Raw genomic sequence first — 25,379 nt, 5'->3', positions numbered from 1 at the left:
CGATCTTATGAAAATGCATTTTTTATTTTTGCTCACATAAATATACTGCTAAACGGCTATGGCATTATATCTAGATCCAACTCTCAGATTCCATGCACATATTGCTAAATGTCAAATGTATTCATATTCATTTATATTTGAATGCTGCTTTGAGTGGCAAACTATAAATCATCCATTCAAAAATAAAAATAAAAATAAAATGGATATGCAGCATTATTTAGCAGCACAGATGAACCTTATTTATCTTACAGTTAAACAGTGAAATGAATAAGCATTTTCAAACAGAAGCTCTGACTCTGAAAACTTATAACTAAACTGCAAAAACCACAAGTTCCTGCAAATATTTGAGTTTTCCTCAAAATCTCAGTTACTGTTATACCTTCATCTTCACAGGAAGAGATTTCCTTACTTTGACTGAATATCTGTTTTTTAATATCTTCTTTATCAGAGCATATAACTCTCAATGTCTATTAAAATATCTTATTATCTACACTTACTTTATTCTGTATCAAATTGTTTTACAAATACCTCATAAACAGAGAAGTGACTAAAAGAGTTGAATGACCCTAAGTAAATCTGTTTGAAAGTGAACATGCAAGTCGCTCAGTCATGTCTGACTCTTTGCAACCCCATGGACTATACAGTCCATGGAATTCTCCAGGCCAGAATACTGGAGTGGGTAGATTTTCCCTTCTCCAGGGGATTGTCCCAACCCAGGGATTGAACCCAGGTCTCCCACAGTGCAGGCGGATTCTTCACCAGCTGAGCCACAAGGGAAGCCCAAGTAAATCTGTTTAGTTCATCTTATAGGTCAAATTATCTACCTCCAGCCAAAGCTATATAAATTCCCTTTCCTTCTCATAACCAGCCATCTCTGATTTTTTGTTGTTGTTGTTGTTGGAATGTATCACGGCTCAGTCCTATGAAGTCCTGGGGTCTCTTTTTCTCATCCATTAGTGATCTGAACAAATGTCATGGCTTTAACTACAACTTATCTGCTAGTAATTTCCAGCTGGGTCCCTCCCTGACCTCTGGATTTTTATACAGATTTCCCTATGTCCCTGCTCAGCACCTCACTTGGGTTATCTTCAGCCACACCAGCTTCATACACTCAATCCTCACCCTCTCCATGTTCTTCCCAAAGTCTTTTCCATTTCAGTGGCAACACTTAACTTCCACTTGCTTGGTTTGAAAACCATGGTATAATCCTTGTTCACTCACAATTTATAGTGCACCAAATAGCAACAGCTATATCTGCAAAATATCCTCAGAATCTGACCACTCCACACTACTTCTGCCCGGATCCAAGCTAGGGTGTGGCCTGGGATTGGAAGAACTAGTCTCCAGCTCTGGCCTCCCGTTCCATGCACACCCCACATAAGCATTACCTTTCATCTTTCCCAAGCATGGTAGTCATTTTAGAACAAGTCTTAACCATGTCACTCCTCCATTCCACTGTCATCTTTCTAACTTGTTGAGACCAAATCTTATAATCTTACACTATCTGATCCCTGCTTACCTCTCCAACCTCATTTCCCACAGCTCTTCTGCATTCTCATTCCACTCCAGCAACACTGGTCTCCTTGCTTTGCAAGAAACATGCAGGCATAACTCCACTTGGCATGTACTGTCCCCACTGCCTGACATGTTCTGCAGGTATTCACGGAGCTCAAGACCTCAACTTTCTGGGGTTTTACATAAACAGCTTCTTGGTAAGACCTTTCCTGACCCCTAACTTTAAATCACACTGCTCCCCAACTCTGCCTCTTGTCCATACTTATCATATGTGACAATACACTATAAATTTTATTTGTTGCTTTTGTCTCTGTCTCTAGAATTTAGGACTCACTAGGGTTTTTCTTGACCATTTTCTCCCTAGTGCTTGGATTAATGTCTCTTATATGTTAGGTACCCAACAACATTTGATAAAATGTTTCACTGAATATTCTGCCTTAAATGTTGTCTCATCATGACATAAAGTTGCACATCTCCAATTTTCTTCTTCCCTTATATGCTACAGTTCAGTTTATTGAGCCACAATCTGCCTTCCTTATGAGCTAGAAATGTCAAGGGTCACTAAGAACTTGAAACAAGGGCCACCCTCATTCTTTATATGCTTCAGATTCTATCTCCCACCTACATCTCTCTCAGATTTCTCTTTTCAGCAACTCTGCAACCACCGCTTCAGTTCAGGCACTTGCTGGAACCACACAGTCCGAAGGATAAAGCCCATATGCTTCATCCTGAAAAATAAGGCTCCCTTCTGATCTGACTGCAACCCACCTTTAGAGCCACATCCTCCAACAGGATTCTTCTTCACCACATTCTCCAGCACTCTGCTCACTACACATCAACCAGGGTTCCTCACACTTGTTTCAGCTTTTACTACTTTTCATAATAGCCACTCATTAGTCTTCAAGGAACAATTCCTTACTCATTTTACAGGACCCAACTCAAGTGTTAAACTTTTGTAAAGCCATCAAAATAAACACAGCTAACAACCACTGACTGCTTTCTAGTCATATCATCCAAATAACTGACTTACATTTTATCACTGAATCTTTAACAAGGCTATTAGAAAAGTACTAATAATCTCCCCCTTTATACAAGATAAAATGAGGCTTTAAAATGTTAGGAAACATGCCTTAAGATTTAATAAGCAAATAAGACAGGATTTGATCCTAGGTCTATCTAATCCCAAAGTCTAAATGACAAGACACTAAATGAACAGCTGAACTGACCTTCACATGAGTATTCTAGTCTTTATTAAGTTAAGGTCATTTTGAAACCATTAATTTTATTGTTGTGAGACAAGAAATACAAACCACGACTCTAAGCAGCAGCCACTTTGCAACCACCCAGGTAATAAATCAAGGAATTCACTCTAAAACATTATTTTGGTTTGCAGGAAAGCATATAATTTTTGTGGGCATATTTACGTGATGAGAAAAACAAATAATAATGCCATAATTGCCAGTTTACAGCACATACAAAGTTATAGGCAAGATAAAAGATAAGAGCCTTGCATTCACATGGCACATAGCCCACATAAAGATCATCTGTCTAACATGACCTCTAGAATGTTAGTTACATCAGGGCTCTATTTCCACCCAATAATTATAATTCCCCTAGTCTTTGCCCTCCTTGGCAGAGCTTCATTTCACTGTCCTTTGCATTATGAGCTGCTTTGTCAGGTTTGCATATAGCATCCCACCCAAAGGTGACTTTGATGGAGCCTCTGAAGGCATCCCCAGCAGGTCTCCATAGAAATGGCCCCAGGGTTGTCTCCAAAGTGGCCCCGCTTGAGTTACCATGGTAAACAACCAGGATAGATTGCTCTATTCAGTTCCCTGCCAGGGTCGCCATGGTGACTGCAAAGGAGGGCTCCTTAGAAGGACCTCACAAGGGCACGTTTCCATGGTGACCCTATCCTGCATATTTCTAAGCAACTTTCCTTTGGTTGTTCTGTGACCAATCACAGCAGGTTCATTTTGAGAGTAACCCTGGAAGGTTGCTTCCAAAGATATCATCATAACATAGGTATTACAAAGTGAGGTCTATAAACAAACAAATGACATGAAAATATAAGCGGAACCATTCACAAATCATCAAATTAGTGCCTGTGCATTTTAGGATCTGTTTTTGATAGGCAACAAAAAAATACTTGTAATGTCTTTGTTAAACATCTCTGTTTCAAATCTTAATAAAAATTATCTTACAGAATGATGCAGATAGTCAAAGTTCCTAATTTCTCCAATCTCACAGCATAGACTCTAACTAGGTAAAAAATATTTTATAGTGGACATGTCTCTTTCTCACACATACACAATGAAAGCAAAAATACAGATGGCTCCTCAGGTTATAACTGGATATCAAGGAAATTTTTATAGAGCAAAAAGACAAAATATTTGCAAGTCAAATGAAAAGAAAAAATGTGTTTTTTAGTTGAGTTGGGAAAGCCTAGCCATATTTGGGCCTAAGCTATTTTTTCCTGTATTTCTGTGGTTGGAACAATCTCAACTACTCTTCCTTTCAATTTAAAATACGAATATAAGCCATTCTGAACAGATGCTTGGTTTTTAAGCCATTTTACTATTCTCCTGAAACTTTAAAATACTGTACTTTTTTGTAGTATCTATTCAAGGGCAAATTTTTATCTAATCACAAACTTCAATATCTCATGAATTTATGTATCTTTAAAAACTATTTAACAAGTTAAAAAATTCTACAGTTCCAATGACACAATTATAATTTTGTATTACATGTGCTCACCCATTTTTGTTCCTTCCAGTTGATCCTTTAAGTCAAAAAATATATATGCACATATATACACACATATATGCACATATATACACACATATATATTGCTTATTGTAGAGTTTCCCAAGTGGTGCAGTGGTAAAGAATCACCTTACCAAAGCAGAACATGCAAGAGACGAGAGTTCGATCCCTGGGTTGGGGAGATCCCCTGGAACAGGAAATGGCAACCCACTCCAGTATTCTTGCCTGGAAAACTTCAAGGACAGAGGAGCCTTGTGGGCTGTAGTCCATGGGGTTGCAAAGGGTCGGACATGACTGAGCAACTGAGCACATCACTTATTGTATTGAAAAGGCTAATCTTGGTTTTTCTCTTTTTTCTCCTCTGTTGAGGTTAAAGGAAATGATTTTCCCCTCAAACACTGGTTTCATTTGTTCTACATTTTGTTTCTCTCTTTCACAGATTCCATTCTCCTACTCTGTCCATAACAGCGCACCACTCCCCACTCATGTTCCATTCAGGAGAATAAACTTAAGTTTGAAAAATAAATATAGTTAAGAAACATGAGGATAATTCATAATCATTATTTAGTCAAAGCTCAACATTTAACACAAAGTCTGATTTTGTAGAGACATTGTCTCAAGCTTTCAATATGTCTTACAAATCAGAGCAATCACTGCAATTCTTACTAATTCACAATTATTTATTCATTGTCCACCATGTACCAGGCATTGTTCTTTGGGCTGAGAATGCTTCAGGAAACAATTAAAAAATTCCTACCTTTAGAGTATTTAGATTATGGACAGGGGAAAACAGAAAGAAAGAGAAGATAAAAGGCAAATCAGTAAGACTATCATCTGTTGTGTCAGAAAATTATTAAAGCTAGAGAGACAATCAGAGCAGGGAGGAGAGAGGTTAAGCCCCAAGCCAAGTTAGAATGGGCAGTAATGGTACTATGGATTAACAAGGGGGGTTTCAAGGATTCACCCATTCAGATGACATAAGTGTACTCTAACTTCTTAAATTAAAAATAAAATTAGGGAAATCTCTTTCATAGAGAATTCAATGAAAGTTAACAGGGTAATGAGTAATTTTTCCTACATCTATACTTGCTTGCTGAGAGGCAGCATGGTCTGAGGCAGGCAAGTGATCCCACCACCTCCAGTGCTACCACTGTTTCAAGAAATGTGCCAATTTGGGCAAGTTACTCTACCTTTCAAGCCTCTTCCTCAATTTTAAAATGATAATAACAATTCTGATCAGATAGTATTACTTTGAAAATACACAAAGACAATAAAATATAAATACTAACCTATTCCGGGTGAAAATATAATGTCTGAAAATTGCTTTCAAATATTTCAGAAAAAAAAAAATGAGGAAAGAGGTAAAAAAAACAAAAACTGGGCAAAATGTTGGGAATTAATGAAACCCAGTGATAGATATATGAGTTTATTATATTATTAGATCTTTTTCTACGTTTAAAAATTTCCATAAAAAAGTATTTTATGGAAAGAATTGAAAACAAATATACTTCCTGTAAAGATGTTTATAATAATTGGAAAATATTAAGAATACCAATTTAGCTTATAAGATTTTCTTATAAAACTAGTAAAAAATAGATTTATGTACTGAATACTTACTAACCATCTGGAACAATGTTAAGTTCTTTTATCCATACCTTATTCAAACATTCTAATTTTACAAACTTAACTTCATACTTTACTCACTGTAAGAAAAATATGTAAGACAGAAAGGCAGAAAAGCATCTTAAGTTTACAGACTCACATGGTATGCAATGTATGATCAATTTTCAGAAGGAATTTTAGCATCAGTTACTGAATGCTTAAAACAAGCATGTAATGGAGCTAATAAAAATCTTAGACAATGAATTCTACATGATTATAACAAGAAAATTAAAAACTTACCAGATCAGTATCTGCCTTTTTGGACGTCAAAGCTTCAACTTTGGAATCCAGTTCTGCCTGTATTTGGTCTCTTCTTTTCATGACAGCCTTTGTATTAAAACACAGGAAGGAAATAGGCTGTACTTTGTTTTAATAATCTTTGTATAGCAAAAATATACATTCGAGAATACAAGTTGCATCTCTTTCCCAGGCCATCAGTCCATCTGAGGGTATAATGCCTTAAAATGTTTTTAATCTCTAAAAGCTAAACAGATAGCAAGCACTTAAAAGAAACTTGTTCATAAATCTTCTATTAGTTTTCCCAATGTGCCTCTTACTGATGTAAGTATTTTATGCACAAAATACAAATGTTTTGGTGGTGTACTCTAGGCATGTACAGTTCTTCAAAAAGACCAAAGAACAAAAAAAATTAACAACAATAACATAAAATCAGTAGAAGCATTGAAAATACATGCTATGGTGTAAACTAGTTGCAGTTGTGAATGCATATGCACCACGCATCTGAAAGTATCTACAATCAGCCTTCTTACTGGACTCCAAAAGCTAATAGCTAAACAAAGTCAATTACAGTGGGGAATCAAAATGGAAGTATGCATTCACATCTTAAGATTGTATTTTAGCTTAAAATATATAAGTGTTAACCAATTAGCCAAGCTTTTAAGGAAGAAATATGGCCTCTACTCTGACTGATAGGAGTTCCACCTTACTTACTTGAATAATCATGATTTTATGTTTCAGTTAAAACACCCCTGTGAAGGCATTTAAGTACAGAAGTCATCTACATCTTTTACGATGTTTTCTAGCATTTTACAATGTCTTTCCCTTGGTGACTCACTTTTCTTCTAGACAGTCTACCTGGGCTTTGCAGATGCAAAGACTATTTGTACCCATCTTTCACTGGTTTTCATAGTATTAATTAAATAGTGAAATTGTAATAATAAACACAAGTGGCCTAAACAGTTCAAGGCAAAAATAAAACTAAGTCTGAGTAAGCAAACAGTTCAACCAGGAAGAGTGGAGTTGTAGGACGTATAAGAGAAGAACCTTAATGTGGTACAGGTCTTTTGGGTGTTTTCAGAGGAAGAGAAAAACCTAAACAGCAAATCACTTAAATGGAACCAAACAAGCTGGCTCTATAGTATTTGTGTGAAAACTGAGTCATTAAGAATAGAAAGCTGACTTTCCAGGTGGTGCTGGTGGTAAAGAATCTGCCTGCCAATGCAAGAGATGTAGAGATGAGGGTTTGATCCCTAGGTCAGGAAGATCCCCTGGAGGAGGACATGGCAACCCACTCCAGTATTCTTGCCTGGAGAATCCCTTGGACAGAGGAGTTTGGTGGGCTACAGCCCAAGGGGTTGCAGAGAGTTGGACATGACTGAAGTGACTGAGCAAAGCACAGCACACAAGGATAAAAAGCATCCTGAAAATAACTCACCCTAGTTTTGTGCCTGGTAGAATCACTCTTAAAATGTTCAAAGAGATTAACAACTCTCTTGTGTTCAAAGAAATGAATAGAAAATTCAACTAATTGTCACAAATTCTTTTATATTTACTTCAATGTTTAATCGCCATTAATGTCAGGAACTCGTTCCTTTTTCTAACCCAAATGGCACATGCAATAATTTAGTCCCATTAAGATCTGTTTCCATCAATATGAAATATTGTGCTTCATATAGATAGAAATATTTTAAGTAAGAGGTGGCTTCAGAAGACAACTAGTAAAAACAGCAAAAATTTAATTGTTCTGTCAAAGCATATACTTTTCATTATTTTAGCTCACACTGAAGAAAACATTCCAATATAAAACAGAAACAGATCTCCAATGTAAGTGCTACTGATTATACCCTGGGAATCTACAAAATAATACAATCAAATGAGGACTTATAAAATAATTCAATTCTGGTTGCTATTATCATTTTTCCACACCTTTAATGACACATGATTTAAACTGCATAATTTCCATCTTGACATAATAAAGAGCAAAACACATATAATTAAGGGAAAATAATATTATATTTTTAATGATAAAAATCAGATCTCTTTGAATAGCCACACAAGAGGGAGATCAATAATGAAGTAAACCAATGGAATGTAGCCAAGGGAAATTGATGGAGGCAAAGAGGAGGTGCCTCAACAGTAAAATACTAGAGGACTTTGGGAAGCAGGGAGGATGTGCTTATAGGAGGACCCTGACAAAGTCAAATAACAGCAGAATAACAAAATATTTAATGATTCTGTGAAGGAAAATCTAAACATAATAAACATGAAAGAGGCAGATATTACGCTGAAAGGTTGAGAGAGCTTTTCTTACCGAGACAGAAGCAAAACAAATTTTTAAATCCTTCCAAATCAAGAGTACATGAAACCAGAAACCATAGATTCAAGCATAAATGGCAGGAAAAAATGGACTACCAGGGAATGCAAACTGACTTCTTCCACCACTGTCACCTACAACACCAGAAAGCTGAGGGTGTCAGTTCAACTGTGTGAGGTATTATGCAGAGAATACAGGATGAAAAACATTAGTGTTGCAGATAACATCACAAAATCCCAAATATCTGGAGACCTAAACTGGAACTTAGGAGGTTACACTTAAAACTTTGATATAAAAGGAATAAAAGCCTTTTCAAGTCATGAAAGAAAAACATGGTAATTTGGAGGATTTCTTTTTAGAAGCATCCAGAAGACAGAACAAACATCAAGATCCTACTCAAGTACTTTCTACATAACAATACAAACAAAACAAAACATACTAAATCCCTATATTATAGGGATTTTCATACAAATATGAAAACAAAATGTAACAAAAATGTATATTCATATAAATCCCTATATTATAGACAATAAGAAAAGACCTTATTTTTCCTCATTGGGCACATGTTCCTGTACATGAACATTAAGAATGTGGATATCATCTTTCAAATGTACCTAGAAGCAAGAAAGCAACTTGTCCATGAAAAGAAATTTCTAAAGTGCTGAAATTTCTTAAAGTAAAATTTTAAAACACTGGAAAAACTAATCATACTCTCTATGTAAATCTTGACTGAGGATGCTTCAAACCTATGTTATAAACTACTGTTACTACTGTTGAATATGCCTGTCTTTTATTAACACATTCTTCTACTCATCAATTCATTCACGCAGTAAACAAATATTTATGAGCATCTACATGCAAAGCATCTTTCTATGAGAGGAAGATAGTGATGAACAAACTGAAACAGAAACTGCTTTTATAAAGCTTATAAAGCAAGTCAGGGACTCAGGTAGAAGCATAGTTAGGAGTCCTTACCATTAACATTTCACTATAAAGCACATACTCATGTACTACAGGTAGCAGGGCCTCTGAGAATCCAGACATCCGTTTTTCACTGGCCTTACAGCATTTGTCAATGCAGCTGGCAACACTTTTTAGAGTATCAGCCAGATCGTCTTCCGATGCCGACCACAGAATATGAATTGGACCATATTCTTTCATTTCATCTAAATATTCTAAAAAATAATAAGTTCTTCAATTTATAATATGCTCTTTCAATATATATTTCAACATAACTTTAATTATATACTTAAAATACATTTAAAAATCCCTATATTATCGACAATAAGAAAAGACCTTATTTTTCTCATTGTGCGCATGTTCTTGCAGATGAACATTAATGCAGATATCGTCTTTCATTAAGTTGACCTGTCCTCCCAGTCTGCTCAGAACAGTTCTTGAATAAAAGCTTTCCAGGTGTAATCAATAATACCATGCTTTTTCGTTGTCAAAAGTATCCTGGCTTGGGCAATAAATTATATGATCACTGTGTCTATTGTATCATGGGCTTCTGCCTACCAAACAAACTCTACCTGAGTATTTCATTGGCAACATGATGTAAACAAAACATGTCTTCTTTTCCTCTTCTGTTTACATATCCTAGTTACTGGTAATTGCTTCCAGAGATCTAAGCAAAAACTGTGGGGTCATCCTGCACCCTAAACTGACACCTACAAAGAGACGGTCAATCACTAATCCAGTCTTTCTAAATCTATATCTGCCCACCCATCCATCCATCTCCCCACCCATCTACCTATCCTCACTTGCACCGTCATCAGCATCTCTAACCTGTGCTCCTGCAAGAGACTTCTAAAAATTCTCCCTCTCAATTTTTGTCACAGTATATGAACATTAAAGCCTCTTAGCTGAATTAGAAAGTCCTTTAAGTCCTTCAGTCCCTACCTTGCCTCTCCAGATCTAACTCCTGAAAAATCTCCCTCACAGATATTTTAATTCAAGCCAAAATAACAGCTCATTCATGAATATCATGATTTCTCCTAACTTAAACACTGCACATGTCTTTTAGTTGCCCTCTACCATTTCTATCATCTGACAAACTACTTCTCACACTTGAAGTCGTAACACAAGTAAATCTCTCCCGTTTCTGTTCCAGAGGATTCGTAGATGCTTTGTCCTCAATGAGTGTCATAATTTTATAGTTCTATTAAAGCCTATCATAATTTAATACTATTATCTCACTCTATTATAACTGCTTGCATAACTCACATACTCTAAGGCCATACGCTCATTACAATAGGGCAGAGTCATTATTTTTTTAATCTCAAAGCCTAATACATAATGTATTCAATAAATATTTTCATATCAATGAAAGAATGAACAAAAGACTATTCAATGCTTGATAAACCATTTATCCAAAAATTTGGATTTCATTTTAAAATCTGAATATTTTTATACATTTGCTTTCACACTATCAATGTTTAATGACAGATGGCTTTTTTATGGTAGAGGATGCATGAATAGTGAGAATTTTTGGTCTAATACCCACATAAGTATACTTAAGTTCTCTATATTTAATCATCTTATTAGTCATTGGGGTTAGTTGAAATATGTCCTATTGCTCTAAATTAAACTTTTTTATTAAACTATTACATTTTTCAAAAGTTTATATGATCAGGTAAACTAAAAAAGACTTTAAAGATTTAAAAACAATACAAATACTATTATCACCTAAAGAAGATACTATGTTTGACAACCACTAGGATCCTTCCAAATTGCATCCTCCTGATCTAGGCCTATCTTTTATTTTAGATAATGGTCATGTGACACTATCCCTGCTCCAGGGGATCTTCCCATTGGACCAAACCCAGGTCTCCTGCATTGCAGGTAGATTCTTTACTGTCTGAGCCACCAGGGAGGCCCCAATATTTCTAGAAAACATTCTCCTTTATTTCTTTTCTTAATTTCTGCATATATCAAAGTGTGTTATTTACCCTGTAAAGTATTTATTTTAATATAAAGAGCTTCCTTGAAATTCTAAATTGTGCTTATATAGCACTCAAATTGCATCTGTATGGAAACACTTACTGAGGTGCACTGTAATTTGTCTGTTAATATATCTGTTTCCCCAACTAGACTGTGAACTCAGGGACAGATACTATTTTAACCCTCCTTCAATCTTTAGCACAAAGCATTAGCACATGATGTGGTCAATACAAATTTGCCTAATTAATTAGGGAACACAAAACAAAGTCACAGAACAAAAAAGGAATAAAAGCAAGTCAAAAGAAAAATGACTCATTATGATAAACAAATTCTTCATGATTTAAATATGAAATGCCTTATATAGCTTAGACTCCCAGAACTCAAAAACAAAACAAAAAAAACACCCCATCATTTTAAATGAAATCTTGAAAAATGGGCTTTACATTCGAAAGACCAAGAAATCCCTTAAGTTTGTGCCAGTGTGCCTCCACTCCTTGAAATTGAGAGCTCAAATTTAAAGTCCACCACAAAAACCCAGTTTTCCTTTTGAGGATTTCACAAATATTAGAGCAGATCAGAGATTTGAAAACTAGTCCCTTGCCCCAGTAAATATAACACATAATGATGCTATTTGATATTCTGTAGAACTCTTAAACATCAAGAGTTTCCAGGGGTCTCTTTGAATTGCCATACCACTTAACTATCCATCAAGAATTCACTTAATAGAATTGGAATCACTAAACCTAGTTAAAACAATTTTCTTCTTGATTTTTTTAAAAATTACAAATGGTAAATACAAAGACCAAGAAGTCATAAATCAAATTATTGTCAGACTTAGCCATCTAAGTTGGCAAAAACTCATCATAGAATTTATAGAATTCATAGAATCATGAAATAAAATCTAACTTGAAAATAGGAAAAGAGATCTATTTTAAATCTCTCTGCCATTGCTTGGACAGATCTAATATAGTTCTTGCACCTCCTCCCCCACCTCCGCCCAAGCAAATGTGGAAACCCTATTTCCTGAAACATCACTTCTTTGATTAAAATTATGGCCCATGTTGAACATTTGAGACTGACTACACCCAAAATATTAAGCTCTTTATCCCTATTATTTGTAAATGGAAATAAGAATGTGTGTGTGCGCTCAGTCATGTCTGACTCAATGCAACCCTATGGGTTGTAGCCTGCCAGGTTCCTCTGTCCATGGGATTCTCCAGGTAAGAAGGCAAGAATAGTGGGGCAGGGTGCCGTTTCCTCCTCCAGGGGATCGTCCCAACCCAGGGGTCAAACCTGGGTCAGGTCTCTTACATTTCCTGCATTGGCAGGCGGGGTCTTCACCACTAGTGCCACCTGGGAAGCCCCTGTGTGCTATGTCATGTCAGTCATGTCTGACTCTACAGCCCCAGGGACCGTTGCTTTCCAGGCTCCTCTGTCCATCAGATTCTCCAGGCGAGAATACTGGAATGGGTTGCCATTTTCTCCTCCAGGGGATCTTCCCAACCCAGGGATTGAACCTGCATCTCTTACGTCTCCTGCATTGGCAGGCAGGTTCTTTATCACTGGCATACCTGGGTATACTCCAATAAAAAATTTTAAAAACAAACAAGAGAGAGGAATGCCCAGCCAGTGCCCAGGTTGGGAAACTGAAACTGTCAATGATGAATTGCTGAAGTCTCAGTGTGGACAATTAAAGGAGTTAAAAACTCCAGGGAAACTAGCCATGGGTGAAATCCCACAATATTGTGAGATTTACCTCCAAAAGCCTGCACAGTAAATATCAGGCAAAAATTACTTCTGCTTCCTGCAGGAGATGAGAAAATAAGCCATTTTGTAATAGCCAAGGTACTCTACCTAATAGCCAGGGTTCTTCTTAACAAGGCCTTCCGTTGTGGGAAACTGGTTACCCAGAGCATAACCTGCTGGGGTATTATCAGAGGCTAACTGACCTGGTAGCTTCCCTGGTGGCTCAGTGGGCAAAGAACCTGCCTGCAATGTGGGAGACGTGGGGTCGATCCCTGGGTTGGGAAGATCCCCTGGCGGAGGGCATGGCAACCCACTCCAGTATTCTTGCCTGGAGAATCCCCATGGACTGAGGATCCTGGTGGGCTACAGTCCATGGGGTCACAAAGAGTCAGACACGACTGAGCGACTAAGCACAACTGAGCTGAAGGAAGGGAAATACCCAACTTGAGCCCCCTCTGGTCATCCTGTCTCAACTAAGAGGGGGAAGGAAAAACCCTGAACTTCTGTGAGGCTCACAGTGGTCCAAGGCACAGACTCATGAAAGCACTGAGACCTAACCACAGGTCTCCAGAACGCTTCCCCTCCCCACACCTCGCCATCACATTACTAAAGGCCTATTTACTTTTATGAGTACATCATATCTGGCTACCAGGGGCAAAAGAAAATTAAAAGACATACTAAAAGGCAAAAAACACAGTTTAAATAGAGAGCAGCATCAGAACCAGATGTGGCGGAGATGTTGGAATTAGAGCATGATTTTAAAACAACTATGATGAATATGCTAAGGGCCCTAATTAGATACAGTAAACAGCATGCAATAACAGATGGGCACTGTAAGCAGAGACAGAAATCCTAAGAATGACCAAAAAGAAATGCTAAGTTGATGCTGCCTTACCACACCAGCAAGTGGAAAAAGATTCATCAGAAATGCAACAACTTTGAGATCACAGTTTAGCAGTTCTACATACCCCGTTCTTCCTTGTAGATTCTCTGAGATATTTTATCTATCAAATTTATTTTCTGGCTAAATATTTCAATGAAGTTATTCATTTCCATGAACTCCTTGGGGCGACTTTTAACTCCTCTCATTGACAATGCAACCGCTCTGACTGACTGTCCCATCCTGCTGAGTAATCCAGGCCCTTGCTTCTTGTGAGAAGAAAATTCCTAGGAATAAAAAAAATAATAAAACATCAGTGATGAAGCAAACAATGATATTCTAAGATCCAACAATGAAAAAAGAAATCTAATCAGAATAAAGATGATAAAAAGGTTCCATATACATCGTTTAAATTTCATGTTAATTTGAAGCAGATAAGTTAGGGCACACAGTCCTTTCTCTAAGTCTCAGTCTCCTTGATAACACTCTTTTCCAAAGTGCTCCTGTGAAACATGTAATCATGTTTTCTCAGAGCATGGATCCTTCAAAGAACAAGGTATAACAGAGGAAACTGCACTTATAGAGATACTGGAGAAGATACGAAAATGATATGAGATGAAACCTGTATTTTATTAACAGGAATTTAGAAAAATGATTGAGAAAAAGATCTCTCAGAGTCTAATCTACACACTAGGAAGAAAAATTGGGAAATTGTATTAATCCTTTAGTTATAATAATGGCTAGCATTTATTAAGAGCTTAATGTTATGGGCACTATACTTGCATTTTTTATACACATTACTCACGATAACACTATGAAACAGCTTCTATTATTACCCTCATTGTACAGAAGAAAACAGAAGCAAAGGAAGGTTAAAGAAGCTTGCTCAAGGTCCAAGAGCAATGAATTGGTGGGTAGGGATCAAAGTCCTGGCAGTCTGACCCCACGGGCTTCACTGCTAAGCACTAACTGGCTCTGCTTTCTTAAAGTCACTGGAATAGTTGGTAAATAAATTCCCTGACCATAGCTCTGCAACCAACTTAACTGGATAAACTGTTATACTGTCTCCACTGACTGGCTGTCTTTGGAGAAAGATTTTTAATAAAATATGTAATAGATGGTTCACAGTTAATTTAGGAGATTTAGCTACAGATTTGCAAAGAGGAAATGTTATAAAAGGATACACTGCACAGAAATATCTCTTCAGAAGTATGGCCTACTCAAAAAGAACACCAAGAAGGACAAAGGATTCTGACAATGGGTATAGCACTTGCTGAAACATAGCTTTGATATCAAAGACGATCTGGAGAAAGATAATATGTTATTTAATATTTGGATAAATAGTACATAATAATATTTTTATCTGTGGATTTGGCAGTCAGCATTGTTACTGAAGAGTAACAATGTCAAAGAGTAACATAAACATTCACACAGTACAAAAATCTATAAATAACAACGCTGACTACCAGATCTATAGATAAAAACATTATTATATATTATTTACCCAAATATTAAATAATATATTATCTTTCTAAGATCTTCTTTCTTGAAGGTCTTACCCAAAACAACATATAAACTTATTAATTTCCAAGTCAGTATGATTTTGTGTGCAAAGAATATAATAACAAATGCCACCCTTGACCAGGCAGTACATCTATTCAGGAGGGCTACGGCATCATTTGATAGAGTAAATATTATCAGAAAGAGCACAAGTCACAACTAGCAAGCTGTTACTACAACTGCTGACTGCAGAGAATGTTTCTAACAGCTTCTAAGGGTCTGGAGTCAGGCCACAAATTCTTCTCACATAAGTCACACAGGGCTTCTAGACACCAAGTACTGTTAAAGTGGAGATGAATGACTTCTTTAGCTTCAATCACTTTGGCAACAACTGAGAGACAGAAAACTCAGCACTGGTCAGTAAGTGTTTGGTATTGACTGTTTGTCCTATTTATCATCTTTCTTGGTGAATTATATCTTCATAGAAGAAAAGAAAAAAAAATAAAAGGAATATAAAAGGAATCTCTATTAGAAATTAGATCCTCTAAAATTAGGTAATTGAAGGAAAAGTGAGAAAATTATATTATCTATCAATCCATTTATCCATCCATCTATCAATAAAAAAACTTCTATCTTAACTTGAAAAGCCCTGACTCATTACTACTCAAAACAGTGTCACTTTAAAAATGTTTTTATATTTTCAGTATTAGCTACATGCAAGGAGTACCCAGGTGTTTTAAAAAATATACCAGCCACCAAGAGAAATATGAGGATGTATATGTGAGGAAGGTACATGATTTTCATAATGTTCGTGTGTAGACCTGATACAGAGTTGTATCCAAAGGATATTTCTTAAATGTTTAAAACTCCATCTTATTTCAAGGTTACTACTACCTGATTTTAAAAGGTAAATAGAGGAAGCATACAACCTACTACACGTACAAATACTGAAGGATTATATGAGTATAAATTAAAATTTTTTACCCAAGCTTGTGCAGTAAGAAAAATTTTAAAGTCTTCATTAAATGTTAGAGTTGGATGGTCAGCGACTCGGTTCAGAAACCTGTGCAGCGCCTTCCTTCGTGTCTCAATGAAGTCATCATTAAAGCGCTCCACCATTCCTTTCACTATGAACTTTTCCGGCAATGGCTAGGGCAAGAAATAAAAAGGTGTCTGAGCATCACGTGGCATGGGGTTATAAGGAATTCCACACTTCTGCTTTCTGGAAGACGGTGTGAACATGTGATCATTTCTCATAAAACTAATTTTTCAAAATTCACAATGTTAGAGCCAAATACCAGAAAATCTTAACACATTACAATAGTTTTTAAAAAACAAATCTGTACATAGATTGAAAAGTTTAAAAACAAATGTTTCCCAGATAAATGCATTGCATTGAATCAAAGGTCTGAAATTGGGTGTTAAGACATTCTAATGATTCACAAGACCAAATGGCAGCTATTCTGTGAGAAAAAAAAAAAAAATGTAAACGTACTGGAATAACCAGAGTTGGGTGCGCTTCTTCAAGTTTTTCTTTCAACCAAAGGAAATCTTGATAACGTCTCCTAACTTCAAATTCACTGGAGTCAAATTCCCCACGAGATGTCTGAAGAAAGTAGAAAAAAAATAACAGCACATGCAATATAAGACAGAAGACATTTGCCTAATGTTATTTTAGACATTCTGAAATAAATGGGTCTCTAAGAAAAACTAACAAATTCTAATTATTCAGTGTTTGTCAGCCTGCATTTTTTTTCCCTTTGCAGTCATCAATTCATGCAGCAGAAGAAACAAAGCAAACTTTCCAGTATTCCCAGAAAGAAAGCAAACATCATGCTCAAATTTAAAATCCAAACTGAAAAATCTGTCTCAGAGCAACCATCTGTCTTCCACAAGATTTTAACTACTATATCTTTGGCATGACTTTCTTGCTAACAAGAAAGTGTGTTCTGACTTTAGGTTTCAAATATATTTCGTTTCTCAAGATGATCAAAATTCAGAATTTGAGGAAAGTCCTATTTTTGCAACTTGGAAAAATAACCTGAACATAACTGAGAAAAAAAAAAAATGTTTCCTTGGAATCTGCTCAAATGAATTGCTTTGCTAAAATTTGCTTTTAGTATTTGAAAATTCTAACATTAACCAGAGAGATTTTACCACTGTTTAAAAATGTTATTAATGGCAATTTAATGTGAAAAGCAAATCTTTCTGTCATTTCTCAAGGAATTTTGAACTATATGCCTAAACTCCTAAAAGTTAAGCAAACACATTAAAATATCTGTTCTCAACAAACCAGAATCTATTCCAACACATACGACAAGAAGAACATGGGCACAATATCAACCTCACCTCTGTTACCTGAATTACAAGCCAAACACAAAAATAGCTTAGACAATGCACACTCGCCTCTTATGAGAAAAAAAGTCACTTAAGTAGTTTTTAAGAAAATTATACAGAAATATTGTTTGAGATTTTCCTGGAGGAGTAAATATGGAATAAATAACACATTACATTATTTCACACTCACCAGAAATATCAATCACCCACACAGATGAACACAATTGTAAAATTAAGCAGTTCAAGTCAAAATAAGATGCAATCTTAATTGTCATAAAATAAGGTTCACGAAATCTACACTTGCCAAGGTTTATTCTCATAAAGTGAATGTTTAGAATATCATAAAATATATCTTAGCGAAACACTCCCTTTTTAGTGGGAAAAAGTAGAGGTAAATGAGATGCAGAAGTCTAAGGAACTACATGTTCAAAAAAAACTACAAAATCTATTATGCAAAATGGTACAAATTGTGGAAGTGGTAAAAATAGGCCAACTAAATCTAGTGGAAACACAGTTTAACAATATATATACAAGTTGGTATGTGTACATATATATGGAAATACACACACATGCATACATACATATACACACAAAACATAAAGTAACTCGTTAAACAATACTCACTGATACCTCTTCATACCAGGTACATGTGTACAGGTTTACTACCAATTTCCAAGAAAAAATAAGTTGCCATAATTAACGATAAAAACACTCCAACACTGCGAAGTTAAAATAAGACTGAACATTACATGTTCTTAAGAATTCCCAAAACTTCAAGTTGACACAAAAGAAACTTGTATAAATTTCAGCAACAGGAAGATATAAAATCAAGTCAAGTAATTGGCTGCTTCTGGCCTCATCACCCTGCCAGTGATGTAAGAGTTCTCTGACATACCACAATAAAGAGAAGCAAGCAGAGGATAAGTACAAACCTTAAGGACGGTGCATTTGTCCTTCCTACTCTAAGACTTCACTGGACTTCTCAAGGGCTATAAGTTATATATTGCTTGTCCTCCAAAATAACTCTTTAGAACACAAGTCCTTTCTAAGTTGGAAATCTGTCATCAAATTTTCCTATTATTTGGAAGCTTTATCTCTTTTCTAGTCTAGAATACATTTTCCCATAGAAGGTAAACTGTAAATGGTGTTTAATTTTTCATGTCTGACCATAAGAGCCTGGGTACTTGAAGTTTAGGACTAAAAGACTATACCTCAAAATGCATTTATTTAGCAAATACTGACCTTCAGTCATGGGCAAATAGTTACTCTAAAATTTGAAGGTTTAGAAAACTATTTTTCTGAGGAAAATGAATTTAGAAAAAAGAACATATTTTTATCACCAACTACTGACACATACTGGCAGGTATTTATGAGTCTGTCTTCATGATGAGGATGTGAGAGGACAAAGCTTTATTAAACCTCTTGAGTTCTTACTCCCACATGTCCTAAGTCAAGGCACACCTCTAGATCTCTGAAACTGAAAGTATTTCTTCAGAGCAGTTACTTCGGATATTTCAACCTGGAGAATCAGGGTAATCTCTCATAAGGGGAACAGGTGCCAGGAACGTGGGCTTCCTGGCATAATTATTTAGTCATGGCACTAGTCAGTATTCCTAAGTAGGGACTGCCAGTGTACCTGTAGGCAAGAGTGTGTGCATTTATCCTAATAATCTTAGTGCCCATGAATATAACTGTTTATAAAACTAAAACTTTCCCAGGGTAGCCATCCCTGAATCTCCTAATTAGATGGAGTACCTGCTGTGAAAAACAACAACCATGCTCATAAAATTCTGTATTTTTCTGTCACAATATTTATAACTATAATTAACTAATAAGACATACAATTATTTAATATCCATCATCAACACCCTGCCCCCTCGTATTGAAAATTCCACGAAGGCAGAGGGTCTGTCTCAATTGCTGGCATAGTCTCAACATACAACACGGTGCCTGAAACATAACTGGCACTCAATAGAACTTTATTAAATATATCAGTAAATAAGTGATACTAAGTAAATAACAAAGAAAAGACTGTGTTTCCTACACAATATACATCTACTAAAAGTTTATATTTTTGTATCTGTAATACATATTTTAGTACATTTGGTACAGTTTATATACTCAGTTCAGTTCAGTTGAGTCATTCAATCGTGTCCAACTCTTTGTGAGCCATGAACTGCAGCATGCCAGGGCCCCCATCCATCACCAACTCTCGGAGTTTACCCAAACTCATGTCCATTGAGTCGGTGATGCCATCCAACTATCTCATCCTCTGTCGTCCCCTTCTCCTCCCACCTTCAATCTTTTCCAGCATCAGGGTCTCTTCAAATGAGTCAGCTCTTCTCATGAAGTGGCCAAATATTGGAGTTTCAGCTTCAACATCAGTCCTTCCAATGAACACTAAGGACTGATCTTCTTTAGGATGGACTGGTTGGATCTCCTTGCAGTCCAAGGGACTCCCAAGAGTCTTCTACAACACCACAGTTCAAAAGCATCAGATGTTCAGTGCTCAGCTTTCATTATAGTCCAACTCTCCCATCCATACATTATTACTGGAAAAATCATAGCCTTGACTAGAAGAACCTCTGTTGGCAAAGTAATGTCTCTGCTTTTTAATATGCTGTCTAGGTTGGTCATAGTTTTTATTCCAAGGAGTAAGTGTCTTTTAATTTCATGGCTGCAGTCACCATCTGCAGTGATTTTGGAGCCCAAGAATATAAAGTCAGCCACTGTTTCCACTGTTTCCGCATCTATTTGCCATGAAGTGACGGGACCAGATGCCATGATCTTAGTTTTCTGAATGTTGAGCTTTAAGCCAACTTTCTCAGTCTTCTCTTTCACTTTCATCAAGAGGCTCTTTAGTTCTTTTTCACTTTCTGCCATAAGGGTGGTGTCATCTGCATATCTAAGGTTATTGCTATTTCTCCCGGCAATCTTGATTCCAACCTGTGCTTCCTCCAGCCCACCATTTCTCATGATGTACTCTGCATATAAGTTAAATAAGCAGGGTGACAGTATACAGCCTTGATGTACTCCTTTTCCTATTTGGAACCAGTCTGTTGTTCCCTGTCCATTTCTATCTGTTGCTTCCTGACGTGCTTACAGATTTCTCAAGAGGCAGGTCAGGTGCTCTGGTATTCCCATCTCTTGAAGAATTTTTCACAGTTTGCTGTGATCCACACAGTCAAAGGCTTTGGCATAGTCAATAAAGCAGAAATAGATGTTTTTCTGGAACTCTCTTGCTTTTTCCATGATCCAGCAGATGTTGGCAATTTGATCTCTGGTTCCTCTGCCTTTCTAAAACCAGCTTGAACATCTGGAAGTTTACAGTTCATGTATTGTTGAAGCCTGGCTTGGAGAATTTTGAGCATTACTTTGCTAGCGTGTGAGACGAGTGCAATTGTGCGGTACTTTGAGCATTCTTTGGCATTGCCTTTTTTTGTGATTGGAATGAAAACTGACGTTTTCCAGTACTGTGGCCACTGGATGCAGTAAAAGTAACCATATGTATAACAAAGGGACATACTTTATAACAGTTAAGCTGAAAGATAGTCTGCCACAATCACATACGGATGCACAAAAGTATAATGAAAATCTATATAGTTTTGTTATTGTTGTTTAGTCATTAAGTCATGTCTGATTCTTTGTGACCCCGTGGACTGCAGCCTGTCAGGCTCCTCTGTCCATGGGATTTCCCAGGCAAGAATACTAGAGTGGGTTGCCATTTCCTTCTCCAGGGGATCTTCCTGCCCCAGGGATTGAGCCTGCATCATCAGCACTACAGTCGGATTCTTCACTGCTGAGCCACCAGGGAAGCTCTCTATAATAGTATAAAAATAAACTGTCTAGATTTAAATCTTAGCTTAGCTAATGACTATGTTGTGTAACCTTTGGCAAGTTTTAAGTTTCAGTGTCCTCAGCCACAAAATGGGAGTAAATCACAAGATCTAGGATTGCTGTAAGCTTCAAATGAGTTAATATTATTATGTATCAAGTGGTTAGAACATTGCCTGGCACAAAGTAGTCCCACAACAAAAGTTAGTTTAACACACTATAATATTATCACTATCACCACTACTACCTCTACTATAACAGCAGCACATTTAAAGCATGATGCAATACAGATAACTCATAAGAATTGTATGTCTATGATCAGAATGAAATCCATAGGATGGCTTATAAAGTGTCTTAATGAAAGAAATAAATGAGGGGAAAATAATTCAGGCACAAAATCTTTGCTAGAAAGGATAATGAAAATGGATGATTATGATTATAATAGCAGTAACAGGAGAAATATGGCTCTGTTCTTAGCAGTGTGCTGTATTAACACACGGAATATTCACAAAGATCCTATTAGGTTAGCATTATTATCTTATTTACAAACGAGGAAACTAAGCACACAGAGGTTAATTAAATAGCAAGGAAAGGGAGCAACAAAGATTCTACTTCAAGCTGTTTTGCTCTGCAGCCTTTTGACAGGACTCTGACACTATAAATTTCTTCACTCACCCACTCACCAAAAGGTTAAATGACTTAGAAGTTATATCCGAAGGATTGTGTTCAGAATTATGGATAATTTAAGATACAATTACCTACCTTGAGAAGCTCACAGACTCAGTGGGAATAAATAAAAAACACACGTAGTTACTGACACACACACAGGTGGGTAACAAATACTGAATACTTATCATGTGTCAGGCACCCTGTTAAGTGTTTTACATTGATTACCCATCCTAAATTAATTCTTATAGCAACTGTACAAAACCAGGTCCTATTTTCAGTTCAGTTTTAAAGATTAAAAAAAAAAAAAAAACCTGAGGCTTAGAAGGATTAAGCATAGGCTTTTAATTTCTTTGCTGCACTGTCATATCTCATTTTCTTTAGGAGTTCAGTTGGAACAGTGTGAGCAAACAGTAGAAAAAGGATTTTTAGCTTGTGGGAGCAGAGGAGGTAAGCATCGTTTCGAATTGCATCTTGAAAAATATGAGAGTGGGAAGGGCATACCAGACAGAAGAAGCAGCGTATGCAAAGTTATGAGAGCAAGAAATACCCTAGAATATTCAGATAAAAGAGGCAGTTCTATGCGAGTGAAGAGTGGGGGTATTAAAAGTAGGCAGTAAGAGGCAAGTCGTGTACAGTAGACTGGCTCCAGACTGAGAGAGTCTCTGAATGTCATACAAAGGAGTCTGCACCTTGTTCTGTAGGAAATGAGGAGTCAGGCAGGATTTTAAGAATCTGAGTGAGGAGCTGAGATACACACATCTTAGTGGAACATAATTAGCAGGCTGTACTGAAGGAAGTGCTTGTATGTGGAGAGTCCAAAAGATTTTCAGCTACAAAAGGGATGCACTTCCAGAGTCAGAGAGTGAGAATTCACAAACAAAATGTTTTAACTTATAAACAGAATTCTTAAAGGCTGCTGTTACACAAAGATTATCATCATAAAAAGGATTATACTATTTGGCTGTTTTGTTAGTGTAAGCTGTCATTTTACAGAGCCTTGTCTGAGGATTAAGGAGACTTGGGTTCCAGATCTGTTCTGCTTTTGCATCACTAAACAACTAAAAGCATCTCATATATGAGATAAGGAGATAAAGTCACCATTTGCTTTCTTTTCTTTTCGGCTTTGCTGGGTCTTTGCTGTGGTGCACAGGCTTTCTAGTTGCAGTGCCTTGGCCCAGGTGCCCCACGGCATGCGGGATCCTAGCTCCCTGGATTGAACCCATGTCCCTCTGCACTGGAAGGTGGTTTCTTAACCACTGCACCACCAGGGAAATCCTATCATGCGCTCTTATTCGGAAAACAAATGAAAAAAATTTTTTTAATCTTCAGAAAAAATGTGAATACAGAATACTGTATTATGTTTTCAACCAGTTGTTTTCTTTATTAGCAAAACTTCTTTTCCAGATATGTTTCTTTATAATCTTTAAACTAAAACATTAAAGTATTCCTATTATAAGAAGCACAACTGCTAACATACAAGTGACTGGTACTCAAGTTAATCCAAATTCATATAGGACAAGTGAAGAATAGATAAGATGCAATGTCTTATTCAAAATGGCTGAAAGACCAGCACTTAATTCTGCTAAAATTCTCTAACTTGAGTGTCAAAGTGAACAAAAAGTAGTTCCAAAAGTTCAAAGAAGCAACTGCAGTCAAGAAAATGTTCATCAAATACTTACCTTAGTAATAATCCTATAAGTAATAAAAGTTTCAATTGTAGTAACATGGCTTTCAGGTTCATCAACTGTAATAAAAAGATCTTTCAAATCTGGCTCATCTTCAAACTTGACTTGGTTTATCATTGATAAAGGGGATGTCGGCATCAGAGGGCTGAAGGAATTCATGTCCATCAATGAGGCATCCTATGAATAAAATATTCAAAAATTAAAGTTTAGGTGGAAAAGAGTTAAAATTCTCTTTTTCTTAGCTACCAGAAATACTAATCAAATATGTCCAGAACAAAAAGGATAACTGGACACTTGCTTAAATAAAGTATGTGGAAATATATGTTTATTTGTGTTTTTTCATAAAATCCCACATTAAAAATGACAGTAAAGAAACAAACAAAACAAGACAAAAATCATAAAAAGGTACAAACCGTCAAAGTAAAAAAAAATTGGCTAAGCATGAAGTAGCCATCATAGTCAACAAAAGAGTCCGAAATACAGTACTTGGATGCAATCTCAAAAATGACAGAATGATCTCTGTTCGTATCCAAGGCAAACCATTCATTATCATGGAAATCCAAGTCTATGTCCCAACCAGGAACGCTGAAGAAGTTGAAGAGTTCTATGCAGACCTACAAGACCTTCTAGAACTAACACCCAAGACAGATGTCCTTTTCATTATAGGGGACTGGAATGCAAAAGTAAGAAGTCAAGAGATACCTGGAGTAACAGGCAAATTTGTCCTTGGAGTACAGAATGAAACAGGGCAAAAGCTAACAGGGTTCTGCGAAGAGAACTCACTGGTCATACCAAACACCCTCTTTCAACAACACAAGAAAAGACTCTACACATGAACATCACCAGATGGTTGACACCGAAATCAGATTGATTATATTCTTTGCAGCCAAAGATGAAGAAGCTCTATACAGTCAGCAAAAACAAGACCAGGAACTGACTGTGGCTCAGATCTTGAACTCCTTATTGCCAAATTCAGACTTAAATTGAAGAAAGTGGGGAAAACTACTAGACCATTCAGGTATGACCTAAATCAAATCCCTTATGACTATACAGCAGAAGTGAGAAATTGATTTAAGGGCCTAGATCTGATAAACAGAGTGCCTGATGAACTATGGAAGGAAGTTTGTGACATTGTACAGGAGACAGGAATCAAGCCATCCACAAGAAAAAGAAATGCAAAAAAGCAAAATGGCTGTCTGAGGAGTACTAACAAATAGCTGTAAAAAGAAAGTAAGCAACAAGCAGAGAAAGGGAAAGATATACCCAAAGAATAGCAAGGAGAGATAAG

The 25,379-nt window shown here is 36.5% G+C and overlaps 1 protein-coding gene across 2 annotated transcripts in view; it reads right to left on the bottom strand.

Moving 5' to 3' along the window:
- The window catches only part of SNX7 (sorting nexin 7), a 179,523-nt gene that overhangs the window by 114,190 nt on the left and 39,954 nt on the right, over nucleotides 1-25,379 (bottom strand). For both annotated transcript variants that reach the window (XM_018045807.1, XM_018045806.1), the window contains exons 2-7: nucleotides 24,086-24,268; nucleotides 17,062-17,172; nucleotides 16,551-16,715; nucleotides 14,155-14,353; nucleotides 9,473-9,672; nucleotides 6,184-6,270 (exon numbers count right to left, since the gene is read on the bottom strand). In XM_018045807.1, coding sequence (XP_017901296.1) covers nucleotides 6,184-6,270; nucleotides 9,473-9,672; nucleotides 14,155-14,353; nucleotides 16,551-16,715; nucleotides 17,062-17,172; nucleotides 24,086-24,268 — 945 coding nt within the window. The remainder of the gene's footprint in view (nucleotides 1-6,183; nucleotides 6,271-9,472; nucleotides 9,673-14,154; nucleotides 14,354-16,550; nucleotides 16,716-17,061; nucleotides 17,173-24,085; nucleotides 24,269-25,379) is intronic.

Source organism: Capra hircus, chromosome 3 (assembly GCF_001704415.2).
Source record: "Capra hircus breed San Clemente chromosome 3, ASM170441v1, whole genome shotgun sequence".
Taxonomy (NCBI): Eukaryota; Metazoa; Chordata; class Mammalia; order Artiodactyla; family Bovidae; genus Capra; species Capra hircus.
This window is presented reverse-complemented; position numbering and strand designations above follow the sequence as displayed.